Here is a 13,382-nt window from a genome sequence, read left to right on the forward strand (position 1 = left end):
TAGACTCAGTATATATGATATATACTTTATGTGCCATATCATACATACATGATGTGTATTCCTGTACATTCATGTGCTATTTTGCTCAGTTCAAATGCAGTCAAAAAATCACTTTCCATCAAATATAAACGATCTTCTCTTCTGCTTATAAATCCGAATGTGGTGTAGATTGGAAGATGGATCTGTTCATCTTACAGCCACAAACACTAGACTGACCAATCAGGTGCAGCCTATCTGTCAAACTGACCAATCAGTGGTCTGACAGCGTACATTCAGGCTCTGGAGAGCAGGCAGAGCTCACTGGGGCTGATGGATGTGTTTGTTCATCTTCAGCACAAAATCACTTTGTTTTCACATGCATATTTCACAAAAGCTTTTACTGGAATGTTCCTCCTGCCGGTTGCGTAAATCACTGTGCAGAACTCAATGAAATATGTGTGTTAACATCAGAGTGAGTGTGTGTGTGTGTGTGTGTGTGTGTGTGTGTGTGTGTGTGTGTGTGTTCTGCTCACATTTTTGGGATGAATCACATCCTTCAAATAAACAGGCATCACATAATAAACAGCAGTGATTATGACTGGGACAGCAGTGTGGCTGCAGTGTAAAGGAAATTATGAACGAGTCTCTGAGGTTCAAATCAATAATACACTATTTACAACAACACAGAACAATACAGTACTGGTTCTCATGGCAACAGAACATTCATCCACTTTGTGCTTCCCCTAACTGGCCACTTTATTAGAAACACCCATCTTGTACTTCTGCAAACTGGCCACTTTATTAGAAACACCCATCTTCTAATTCCACTAACTGGCCACATTATAAGAAACACCCACCTTGTACTTCTGCAAACTGGCCACTTTATTAGAAACACCCATCTTCTAATTCCACTAAGTGGCCACTTTATTAGAAACACCCACCTTCTACTTCCACTCACTGGTCACTTTATTAGAAACACCCATCTTCTAATTCCACTAACTAGCCACTTTATTAGAAACACCCATCTTCTAATTCCACTCACTGGCCACTTTATTAGAAACACCCACCTTGTCTTCCACACACTGACCACTTTATTAGAAACACCTACCTTGTGCTTCCGCAAACTGGCCACTTTATTAGAAACACCTACCTTATAGGTTCGACTGCTGTTAAAAAGTTTTGAATCATTATATTCAGTAATATAAACCACTGATAAATGTATACTGTATAATAAAGTTATAATAAATGAAGAAAATAGAATAAAATCTCATAAGTTGACGAAAAGTCTTCCGATCATTATATTGATTGTTTTATAATGCAGGCCTGTGTCTGAACTGTGATTCTCTCTCGTTTAGCCACCATGAAGAACGGTGTGGGCGGAGCCTGGCCGGTGGAGCGGTCAGGGGGAGGATTTGGAGGAAACGGGCAGGCCACTAGCAGTCTGGATGGGGTCAGCTTCTCCGAGGGAGAATTACTGCTGCAGGTACACACACACACACACACACACACACACACACACACACACACTCAGATGTATACACAAAACACACATCTGCTCATTGTTAGAGCTGAACATAGTGGGCAATATGATGATATTCTGTTGTTATTGTGATGAATTATATCACAATATGCTTTTCTGAGCGTATCGTGAATTTGGTCAGTACTTAAAGAACACTGACTGACCATGCTTCATTACAAAGTGAGCAGAATTAGGCCTGTTTAATCGGATTTGGTGCTGTGCAGCTTGTAAATCGCTAAATAAAAATCATAATAATTGTAGGTTATTATTATTATTATTATTATTATCAATTTTTGTATGTAGCACTAGTTCTAATTTGTCTGTTCCAACTTATTACACATCAGAACAACTAAATACTCTACACACTTAAAATATGGTTCTTCAAGGGTTCTTTAGTAAAGAAAATGGTTCTATATAGAACCATGAATATTAAAAGTACCCTTTGCATGCTTAAGGGAGTTCTTTGCATTGTGAAAGGGTTTTCAGATTGTTGGAGAATGTGCTGTAGATGGTTCTATATAGAACCTTTGTGAAAAGGGTTCTATATAGCACCAAAAAGAGTTCTGTTATTCTTCCGATGTCAGGTTTGTTACAATAGAAGAACTCTTTTTGGTGCTAAATAGGACTACATACCACACATAGAGGAACTATTTAACCATGCAAAGAACCTGTTAAGCATGCAGAACTCATGGTTCTAAACAGAATCCATGCCTTTACTAAAGAACCCTTGAAGAACCATCTTTTTTTAAGTGTGAGACGAGCAATGAAATGTGAGGAAAAACAGTGAGAAGTGAGAAATGTTATGTTTGGGAAAGCTGAACACTGGAACTGTGAAACATGGTGGTGGCAGGATCATAGTTTGGGGCTGCTGTGCTTCTATTGGACCAGGACAGCTTGTTATCATTTAATGGAGCTGTGAATTCTGGACTTTGTTTGTTTGTAATTGTTTGTGGTTTTTGTCTTATTTGGTTCTCTTTGTCTATTGTTTTGACTTAAATGTTGACAAATTTTCTTCAGCTTCTCTCTCTCTCTCTCTCTCTTCTCTCTGTCTCTTTTTCCCTCTCTTTCCCTCTCCTCTATCCTCCATCTCCCTCCTCTCCTCTTTCTTTCTTTCTTTATCTTCTCTCTCTTACTCCACTCTCTTTCTCTCCTCTCTATTCTTTTCTTTTGTCTTTTTCTCACTTCATCTCTCTCCTTTTTTCTTTCTCTCTCTCTATCTCTCATTCTTCCTCACTCCTCTCTCTTTCTCTCTCTTTTTTTCTCTTTCCTCTTTCTCTCTCTCTCTCCCCTCTCTCTCTGCTTTCTTTCCTCCCTATTTCTCTCAGTCTCTCTCTCCTGCCTCTCTTATTCTTTCTCCATCTCTCTTTCTCTCACTTTTTCTCCTGTCTTTATCTTCTGCCTCTTTCTCTTTCACTCTCTTTCTTGCTCTTCTCTCTCTTCTTTCCTTCTCTTTTTCTCTCCTTTTCTTTTCTCTCGCTCTCCATCTCTCTTCTCTTTCGCTCTCTTCTCTTTTTCTCTCCTCCCTCTCTTTCTCTCTCTCCTCTCTCTCTCCTCTCTCTCCTTTCTTTCTCTCCTCTCTCTCTTTCTCTCTCTCTCCTCTCTCTATTGTTCGTTGTTGATGGCTCCTTTGCGTGACTAGCGGTTGTATTCTCTCACTCTTTGTTGTCGTGTTCAACACCTTAACAAAGGCTCGGCTAATTACGGCCAACTGGCCGCCTTCCTCACACACACACACACACACACACACACACACACACACACACACACACACACACACACAGACAGACACACACAGACAGACACACACACACACACTCACACTCACACACACTCAGACCACTCTCGTGCACAGGGTCCTAAACTCCTGTCACTGTGTACTGTGTTCTGGTGTTTCAGTAACACTGTGTGCTCCTGTGCTGTGTTATTATAATCTTATAATCATTACTGTATTATTATAATCATAACTGTGTTATTATAGTCATAACTCCTGATCTCTCCTCTCCTCTGTGTGTGATTCTCTCCTCAGGCTCTGAACGGCTTCGTTCTGGTCATAACAGCTGAAGGTTACGTCTTCTACTCCTCACCCACCATACAGGACTACCTGGGCTTCCATCAGGTAACAGCACCAACCTGGACCTGAAACTCCTTTAACAGCCATGTTTTCTCACTGTGGTCAGGAAAAACGTAATGGGGGTCCACACTTCAGTTCTCCTCACTTAGAACCAGTGAAGCAAGGAATGGGGGGGGGGCTGAGGGGGCTGCAGCACCCCCTGATCTCAGGACTGACTCAGGAAAACTAATAAAACGATAAAAAGAAAATGGTTCTACATAGAACCATAAACACTCAAAGAACCCTTTGCGTCATTAAAGCGTTCTTTGCATCTTGAAAGTGTTCTTTGGATTGAGGGAGAATGTGCTGTAGATGGTTCCACACAGAACCTCTTTGAAAAGGGTTCTACTATTGTTACGATGTCAGGTTTGTTACAATAGCAGAACTCTTTTTGATATGAGTATGAATAGTAGTTCATAGTAGATACTGAATAATTCATAATAAATACTATATATATATATATATATGTAGACTAGATTGACTACAGACATCAAACAGGCCTCGGCTGATTGGCTGAACTGCGGGGGCGGGGCTGTGTGTGTGGGTGGAGCCGTGTGTGGGAGCAGGTGCTGAAGGACGTGCTGTCTCAGGCTGATGGAGGTTTGTTCTGTCAGGAATCTCTGGATTAGTTTATCTCTCTGTATCTGAGTGTCAGGTTGAGGAAGTTCACTGTGTTTTCAGCTCTGATTATGACACAGCCGGCTTTTCTGTTCCTGTGTTTCCTCTTCCTCACGCTGCCTGATAAAAGCTGAGCTTTTCAGAGTGATTTTAATGCGAGTGATGATGTTTTGTTTGTTATATTAAATGCACATATTAAATGAGAGAAAGCTGTTATCACCAAACTGCAAACTTGGGACTTTTATTATTGATGTATGTCGTTGTATAAAACATTAATCTATTAACTCGAATAACTCTATAAATAATAGCTCTATTTTTTTATCACACACAAACAAAAACCTGTGTGCTGTGTTCAACACAAGCACTCCAGCCAGAGAAAGTGGATATTATGGGTCGTCTTGGCTTTAATTTTCTAACCACAAATAATCAGTATTTAATTTGCAGTGACAGTATTTTAGTATAAAAATATTGGATTATAGAATATTTATCTGTAGAAATATATAATAATAACTAAAACGTGTAGAAAATTGCAAGTAGATATTTCCCCCAAATCATTTAGCATTCCCGTTATATTGACGACAGTATGTATGATACAGTATATACACTCTGATTGCGTACACTCATGTATACACTCATTGTCTGTATATATAATATGGTGTATACATTAATTGACTGTATATGTGATATATATGATATACACACTCATTGGCTTTATATATGTTATATATGATATTTACATTGACTGTATGTTTATATCGTATATATGATATACATCCTCATTGTCTGTATATATATGAGCCGTTATCGATATCCGTAACGTAATCAAAATACACACATCAGCTGAATTCTGGATTCACAATCTTTGCTTTTTAGGTTGCTTGGCAACCATATTCTACTGTTACCGAACTGCAGCGCCTGGTGGAAGAACTGCTTATTGTTTCAAATCAGTTATTAGTATATATTGTTTTTGGTATATATATATATATATATATAGTTATAATTAGTCTTGAATATTGAGATATTTTGTTGCAGTTATATAAAATATAATAATATATAATAATTATAATAAAATATAATAATTATTTATAATAATATAAAAGTTATCTAGGCCGTGTTTGTGATGTCATCACGGCAGAGTGTTTCATCTCATGCTAACAAAGCTTTTTTGCACTTTAGTGAAATGAAACCGTGGAAACCAGTCGAGCCTCAGATGTTTGAGTTTTGTTTACAGAGGCGCAGACAGGCTCGGCCTCGGATACAGAACTTCCACACGGCTTCATAGTAGATGTTTTTATAACGTGAGTGACGGCGAACCAGAAAGACCTGTATTCACAGAGAGAGAGAGAGAGAGAGAGAGAGAGAAAGTGATGGGGGGGTCATGAGACTCGAACAACCTCTCCATTGTTTACATAGTGCGTTTACTGTCGGGCAAAGACATTAAAGCAGAACTCACACCTGCCTCAGGTGCGCTGGTGGAAACGCAGAGCAGAGCGAGAACCGACGCTTTAACCCCTTCAGACCTTAAAGCAGACCTTAAAGCAGGGCTGCTCGATTATGGCAAGAATCATAATCATGATTATTTTCATCAGTATTGACGTTTTTTTTTATTGAACACGATTAATCATTCAGTCTGGAAACATCACACACTGATTGAAATTAAAAAAGAAAACTTCCTTCAACTTTAAACATAATTCAACAGAAAAACAAGTAAAAAATGTAAAACATAAGATGAATAAATAAAATATAGTATATAAATATATCAAACTTAATTTTTTTTTTTAAAGTGAATTTCCTACAACTTTAAATATAATTAATAAATGAAATTTTTTTTTAAAAGTATTTAAAAATTAAAGGAATAATATAAAATGTGTAAATATACAGGCATTGGACTTTTTTCCTTAAACTTTAAACATAATTTGACTGAAAAACAAATATCCATACGGTTTTATATATATATATATATATATATTATATATATATATATATTTTAATTCAATATTTTAATCTTAAAGTTCAATATATATTGAACTTCAAAAAAAAACATAGTATAACTGTATTTCTTTCAACTTAAATATTTAATTAAATGATTAATCTAAATATTTAATTAGTTTAATCATGCAGATGGTTCGAGTGTTCATGGCTCTATATAGAGCCACTGCCTTTACTAAAGAACCCTTAAAGAACCAGCTTTTTTAATTGCGCATGAAATGGTTGTATAAATAACTCAGTTCTAAACAGAACCATTCTCTTTACTAAGGAAACCTTGAAGAACCAGCAGTGTGTTGAATTTGTGCACTCTTAAAAAGGTGGTTCTGTAGTGATTCTTTAGTGAAGAAAATAGTTCTACATAGAACCATGAACACTCAAAGAGCCCTTTGCATAAGCTAACCATATGGCTCAACGTACAGCCATACAGTTAGCGTGTATAAGCTAACCGTGTGGCTAAACATACAGCCATACAGTTAGCCTGTGTAAGTGTGTTAGCTTTATTAGCCTCGTAGCTGCAGTGCAAGAGAAACTTCAGGCATCTGACATATTTGATGGTTTCACTTTGGCGTGTGAATTTGCCTACGTGAGTGTGTGAGCATGTGAGTGTGTGAGTGTGTGAGTGTGTGTGAGTGTGTGTGTGTGTGTGTGTGTGTGTGTGTGTGTGTGTGTGTTCATGGTTTACTGCAACAATCCAGTCTGACCCGCTCACATTGATGTCAGTTAAACAAGCGTGAGTAGTTTACATAGCGCAGCATGTCTGTGTTCACAGTACAGAATGTGACCGGGGGTGTTCTAACTTTTGCATATATTTACACAGACCGGTCACTTCATTAATACACCTCCCCGTATTTCCACTCACTGTCCACTTTATCAGCTCCACTGACCGTATAGTTTCACTTTGTAGTTCTACAGTTACAGACTGTAGTCCATCTGTTTCTCTGATACTTTGTTAGCCCCCTTTTACCCTGATCTTCAGTGGTCAGGACCCCCATGAACCCTCACAGAGCAGGTACTATTTGCAGTAACACTGACGTGGTGGTGGTGTGTTAGTGTGTGTTGTGCTGGTACGAGTGGATCAGATACAGCAGTGCTGCTAGAGTTTTTAAACACTGTGTCCACTCACTGTCCACTCTATTAGACACTCCTAACTTGTCAGTCCACCTTGTAGATGTAAAGTCAGAGACGATAGCTCATCTGCTGCTGCACAGTTTGTGTTGGTCATCCTCTAGTCCTTCATCAGTGGTCACAGGACGCTGCCCACAGGACACTGTTGGCTGGATATTTTTGGTTGGTGGACTATTCTCAGTCCAGCAGCGACACTGAGGTGTTTAAAAACTCCAGCAGCTCTGCTGTGTCTGATCCACTCAGACCAGCGCAACACACACTAACACACCACCACCACGTCAGTGTTACTGCAGTGCTGAGAATGACCCACCACCCAAATAGTACCTGCTCTGCGAGGGTCCATGGGGGTCCTGATCACTGAAGAACAGGGTAACAAAGTATGCAGAGAACTTCTAGTGTTTGTTTTCTAACGTGTTTGTTTGTGTGTTTGTTTGTCTGCGCAGTCGGACGTGGTGCATCAGAGTGTGTTTGAGCTGATCCACACAGATGACCGGGCCATGTTCCGGCGGCAGCTGCACTTCGCCCTGAACCCCACACAGTGTGACCTGTCTGACGACCCTGAGGGTGAGTGACTAAGTCTAATGTTGATGTAACTACAGAACTGTTTTAGGGCCACTTTAGTGCCTTTTTAGTGCTGTTTAGCCTTTTTGTTCCATTGTTCTTGTTTTAGTGACCATTGAGACTTTACACCGCAGTGGGGTCAGTTTAGTTTGGTTTTTAGCCCAGTTGTAGTGCTGGTTTTAGAGCTGTTTAAGGTACATTTAGCTTAAGTGTTTTAGCCCAGTTTTAGTGTATTTTTGGAGCAGTTTTAGTGTCTAGTTTAGCCCAGTTTTAGTATATGGTTTAGCCCAGTGTTACTGTCTGGTTTAGCCCAGTTTTACTGCCTGGTTTAGCCCAGTTTTAATGTAATTATCAGAGCAATTTTAGTATCTGGTTTAGCCCAGTTTTAATGTAATTATCAGAGCAGTTTTAGTATCTGGTTTAACCCAGTTTTAGTGTGTGTTTTAGCCCAGTTTCAGTGTAGTTTCAGAGCAGTTTTAGTCTGTTTTAGATTTGTTTTAGTGTTATTTCAGAGCAGTTGTAGTGTCTGCTTTAGCCCAGTTTAGTATAGTTTCAGGGCAGTTTCAGTATGTGGTTTAGCCCACTTTTAGTGTCTGGCTTAGTCCACGGTTAGTGTTGTTTCTGAGCAGTTTTAGTGTCTAGTTTAGCCCAGTTTTAGTATCTGGCTTAGCCCGGTTTTGGTGCATTTTCAGAGCACTTTTAGTGTCTGGTTCAGCTCAGTTTATTGTCTGTTTTAGCCCAGTTTTAGTGTAGTTTTAGAGCAGTTTTAGTGTCTGTTTTAGCCCAGTTTTAGTGTAGTTTTCAGAGCAGTTTTAGTGTCTGTTTTAGCCCAGTTTTAGTGTAGTTTTAGAGCAGTTTAAGTGTGTGTGTTAACCCAGTTTTAGTGTAGTTTTAGAGCAGTTTCAGTGTCTGTTTTAGCCCAGTTTTAGTGTAGTTTTAGAGCAGTTTCAGTGTCTGTTTTTGCCCAGTTTTAGTGTAGTTTTAGAGCAGTTTAGTGTGTGTGTTAACCCAGTTTTAGTGTAGTTTTAGAGCAGTTTTAGTGTCTGTTTTAGCCCAGTTTTAGTGTAGTTTTAGAGCAGTTTTAGTGTCTAGTTTAGCCCAGTTTTAGTATATGGTTTAGCCCAGTGTTACTGTCTGGTTTAGCCCAGTTTTACTGTAGTTTTAGAGCAGTTTTAGTGTCTGTTTTAGCCCAGTTTTAGTGTAGTTTCAGAGCAGCTTTAGTGTCTGTTTTAGCCCAGTTTTAGTGTAGTTTTTGAGCAGTTATAGTGCCAAATTTCAGTTTCAGTGCTGGATTAATCCTAGTGTAGGTGCAGTTTGCCTCTCGCTCTGTCAGGGAGCTGCTTTGTTCTGACCGAGCGTCTGCCTGTCATTACCAAACGTGGTTGGAATGTTTGCAGAGGGCCGGGCAGCTGTAGGTCTGCATTGAGCCAGGATTTGGCGTCTCATTCAGGCGAATAAATCACAGCGTTGTGCAAATGTGGAGCGATCAGATCCGTCTCTGACTCACCAGCATTACATCACCGGCCTTGTTTTTCCTCTGTGTCCTAAATCTGAACGCGTCTCTATTCAGGCCTGCAGAAGAGCAGCGAGATCAGCACCAACATCGTCAACTACAACCCCCAGCAGCTCCCACCAGAAAACTCCTCCTTCCTAGAGAGGAGCTTCTGCTGCCGCTTCCGCTGCCTCCTCGACAACTCCTCCGGCTTTCTGGTAAACACACCACAGCCAGCGCGTCGTTCCTCAACCGTTATGGTGGTTATGGGTCTTTGTGGTAACAGCTACAGTATGCAAATGAGCCTCTGACCAATCACGGCGTGCTGGGAGCATCCTGACCACTCACAGCTGCTTGTGGTGTTTCAATGAATCAAGGTGTTCATGTAATCCAGCTGCAGTAAATTATTGGTAACACTTTATAATAACAAAGTTTGTTAGCTGCTACTTCATAATTAACTAATTATAAACTAATGAGGTATTTAAAGCTATGAACCATTAATTAATCTAAACACAATACTTTGTAAGACACATATAAACCTTTACATGATCGTGGTTTACAAAAAGAAAAGTTATATTCTAATTTAAAGTGATGTCACATTGTCATGCTGTTCCTGGCTCCTCCCATGTAGCTCCGCCTTATGATTAGTGCTTCCACCTGTGTGTTGTTTGTTACCCGTACTTTCCCAGGTGGTTGCTATTCTTGTCTTTGGTGTAAGCAGCTCGCATGTCTTAGTTTGCGTTTATGTGCCGTAATTTGCTTCATTTTTTCCGTTTGTTTCTGTTTTGTTTGTTATAAATGAAATATAAAGTAATTAGCTACTTTATAAATGAATAAATGCCTGATTAGAACTTAATTATGATGTAGAAGTAAGTAATAGCTAATATATTTGTTATAAATTAATGTGAATATAAATTAATGATGAAGAAATCTAAATATCTGATTACTGATTTAATTAGGAAATATGTGCTAATAGATATCATTGTTATTAAGTGTTGGCAATTATTTTGGTCAGTATAATGAACAACACACCGACTTCCGAGTGGTTCCGTAATTCCAGGTCTTATTTCTCAAATTCGAGACAGGGAATGTGATGAAAGTGTGGAGCGAATGACTGAAATGAGTTTAAAACAGTATTATTATAATATTTTATACCGTATTATATCATCCAAACTGGTAATTGTCCCATTCCTGCCCTCTGACCTTCCGTGTCTCTCTCCTGGTTCCTCAGGCTCTGAACTTCCAGGGTCGTCTGAAGTACCTTCACGGTCAGAACAAAGTGGCGGAGGACGGCACCATAGCGCACCCCCAGCTGGCCCTGTTCGTCATCGCCACTCCGCTCCAGCCTCCGTCCATCCTCGAGATCCGCAGCAAAACGCTCATCTTCCAGACCAAACACAAGCTGGACTTCACCCCCATGGGCGTCGACGCCAGGTAAACCAGCTCCGCACTGGTTTCCACTCATCACTGCTGAAGCATCTAGATTAGGCTGATTTAATCCAATGGCCTGCATGTGATGGGCGGTCAGGCCAAAATACAGTCCTGAAAAAGTTCTACAAGTGTTCTTTAGTAAAGACAGTGATGACGGCGACAAGAGGCAAGAGGCATGTCGCCTGGGCCCCGCCTCCTGTTCCGCAGCGAGGCCGCTTCACTATACCTACAGATCAGCATCAGCTGGCTCTCAATAAGGGCAGCATGAGCACCTGAGCCGAGAGCTTGTTGCTCCGCCTCCCCCGCTCTGCATCTCGGCCGCCTGGATCGATCGTCAGGTGTAGTGAAGCAGCCTCGCTGCAGACTTCAGGACTCGCTTCCCGCCTTCATGCCTCTTGTGGCCGCCATCGTCGTCATTGTCCCTGCTCTGGCGGCCGACGTCCACCTCCCGCCGTCACTCGCGCCCCTCGCCGGTGTTTGGGATTCGGGTCCCACCTTCCCGCCGGCTCTCATGGCTGTCATCGGGGCCCGGGGGACGGGCGCATGACGCAGGGTGTTTCGTTTTTCAGAGGTTTAATAAGAATCATTAGTGCCACTTTTGAAAATACTACAAAAAACACTCAAAACATTACTATGGGTCAGTGTGCAAAGGTTTGTGCGCCCCTGGTCAAATGGCCTGTTTTTGTTGATTGTCTAAGTGTAAATAAGTGAACACATCCTCTACAGAGACACACTTCAGCTCAGTTTAATGCACAATTATTGTTTGTTTTTATTTAACATATTGGAGGAAAAATAAAACATAAAATGTAGGCTGTGCCAAAGTTTGTGTTTAATGTGAAAAATAAAAATAATACATAAAATATAAACACAATTCACTTTTGCACAGTTTATATTTTATGTTTTTATTGTTTTATTCAGCAAATAAAGTTTTTTTTATTATTATTGTGATTATTTATAATAAAATCATCAAATAAATTGAAATTGTGTAGTAAGATTAGCTGAAAGATGCTATATTTACATGAGTTCTCAACTGTTTGAACTGAACTGTTTTCATTTAGATAAAACAACGAAACATGTAACTTGGCCAGGGTGTTCAAGCTGTTGCATTCACAGCTTACAGAAAACATTTATAAGCCTGCATTAAAAGCACGTAAACCGGTCAGTAGTGCGAGTCAGCAGTCTGTGCGGAGTGATTTCAGTGTGTTCGTGCTGTTTTTCTGCGCAGGGGTAAAGTGGTGTTGGGTTACACTGAGATTGAGCTGTGTATGAGAGGCTCCGGTTACCAGTTCATCCACGCCGCTGACATGATGTACTGTGCTGACAACCACGTGCGGAGTGAGTAACACACACACACACACACACACACACACCACACGAATCACACATCGAACACACGCCAGGCCTCAACACCCTGAAATATAAACAGCAGCCCACTCGGGAGCTCCTGAACACAAACACTGTTTACCATCTGTCAGTGCGATTTGTGCTCATAACTGCATTTTCACATTGTGTCCTTAATCACTATCATCAACACAAATGGACAAAAAGTATATTATAGAAATAAAAACAGTAGCAGCAGCTCTCAAAGCTGTACTTTAGTCCATGTTTATAGATGTCAAACCACATAATCAAGTCTGTTAGGGATACTGAACCCTGGATTAAGAAGAAGGACTTTACGACAGTAAAGTACTACAAACAAGCCTTGAAATAAACAGAAGAAAATAACAAGAAAGATCATTGAAAATTGTTTTCTTTAGTCAGAGTAACGCTAAAGTTTTGGCCTAGGCCGTTCTGGACGTTGTTGCTGGTGTGAGAATCCACTGTTTGTATTCATTTAAGTCACATAATACAGTCTTGAACTTAATAGTTACGTCTGGTGTTTCGTCTCCTCACCCACATCACATTTAGTACTCACGCTGTTCATATTGTTACGGCCTGACCTAGACCGGGTCGTAACAGCGACTGACGTCCTGTTTGTTTTCTCGTTTATAGTTATAATTTAGTTTTTTCCAATGTGTTAAAAAACAGTAAATAAATAGAAACTGTGCACTAAAATGCCATATTTATGTGTGTTCTCTGTTGAAGATTGTTAACTTGTTTTCATTTAGAAATAAAACAAAATTTGACCGGGGGTGTTCAAACTTACGCATACGACAAGGAGTGGAAAAGGCTTGAGTAATGATGCTTTTTTACTGTGATCAAGTATTATTGAAATTGAATTTCCAAGCAAAAAAAAACACGTTCTACTCTGTACGTTTTTATTTAAACCTTCAAATTGCGTTTGAATTTATCGTTTCCGTCAAAACATTCAAGCAAATTCACGTCAACCGCTCACAGCTGTGCTAACTGGTCTTTGCACAAGGACCAGATCACACAACAGCAAGCGTAGACTTTTCATTTATGTGTCTGTTTAAACATTTACCTTTCATACTTTTTAATACTTTTTTTGCTTTCAATCGAGTTTATTTTTGGCTCCGAACTTCCACTTTTACACGTGTAAGACTTTGACGCAGTACTCAAACTCTCACCCGAGTCTAATTTCTCTGTTCTCCACTCAT

At 39.9% G+C, this 13,382-nt stretch overlaps 1 protein-coding gene across 1 annotated transcript in view; it reads left to right on the forward strand.

Moving 5' to 3' along the window:
- The window catches only part of ahr2 (aryl hydrocarbon receptor 2), a 95,817-nt gene that overhangs the window by 76,509 nt on the left and 5,926 nt on the right, over positions 1 to 13,382 (forward strand). Inside the window, exons 3-8 of the mRNA XM_036562060.1 lie at positions 1,335 to 1,462; positions 3,525 to 3,614; positions 7,784 to 7,904; positions 9,472 to 9,611; positions 10,625 to 10,827; positions 12,050 to 12,159. Of these exons, the coding sequence (XP_036417953.1) occupies positions 1,335 to 1,462; positions 3,525 to 3,614; positions 7,784 to 7,904; positions 9,472 to 9,611; positions 10,625 to 10,827; positions 12,050 to 12,159 (792 nt within the window). The remainder of the gene's footprint in view (positions 1 to 1,334; positions 1,463 to 3,524; positions 3,615 to 7,783; positions 7,905 to 9,471; positions 9,612 to 10,624; positions 10,828 to 12,049; positions 12,160 to 13,382) is intronic.

Source organism: Colossoma macropomum, unplaced genomic scaffold, assembly GCF_904425465.1.
Source record: "Colossoma macropomum unplaced genomic scaffold, Colossoma_macropomum, whole genome shotgun sequence".
Lineage (NCBI taxonomy): Eukaryota > Metazoa > Chordata > Actinopteri > Characiformes > Serrasalmidae > Colossoma > Colossoma macropomum.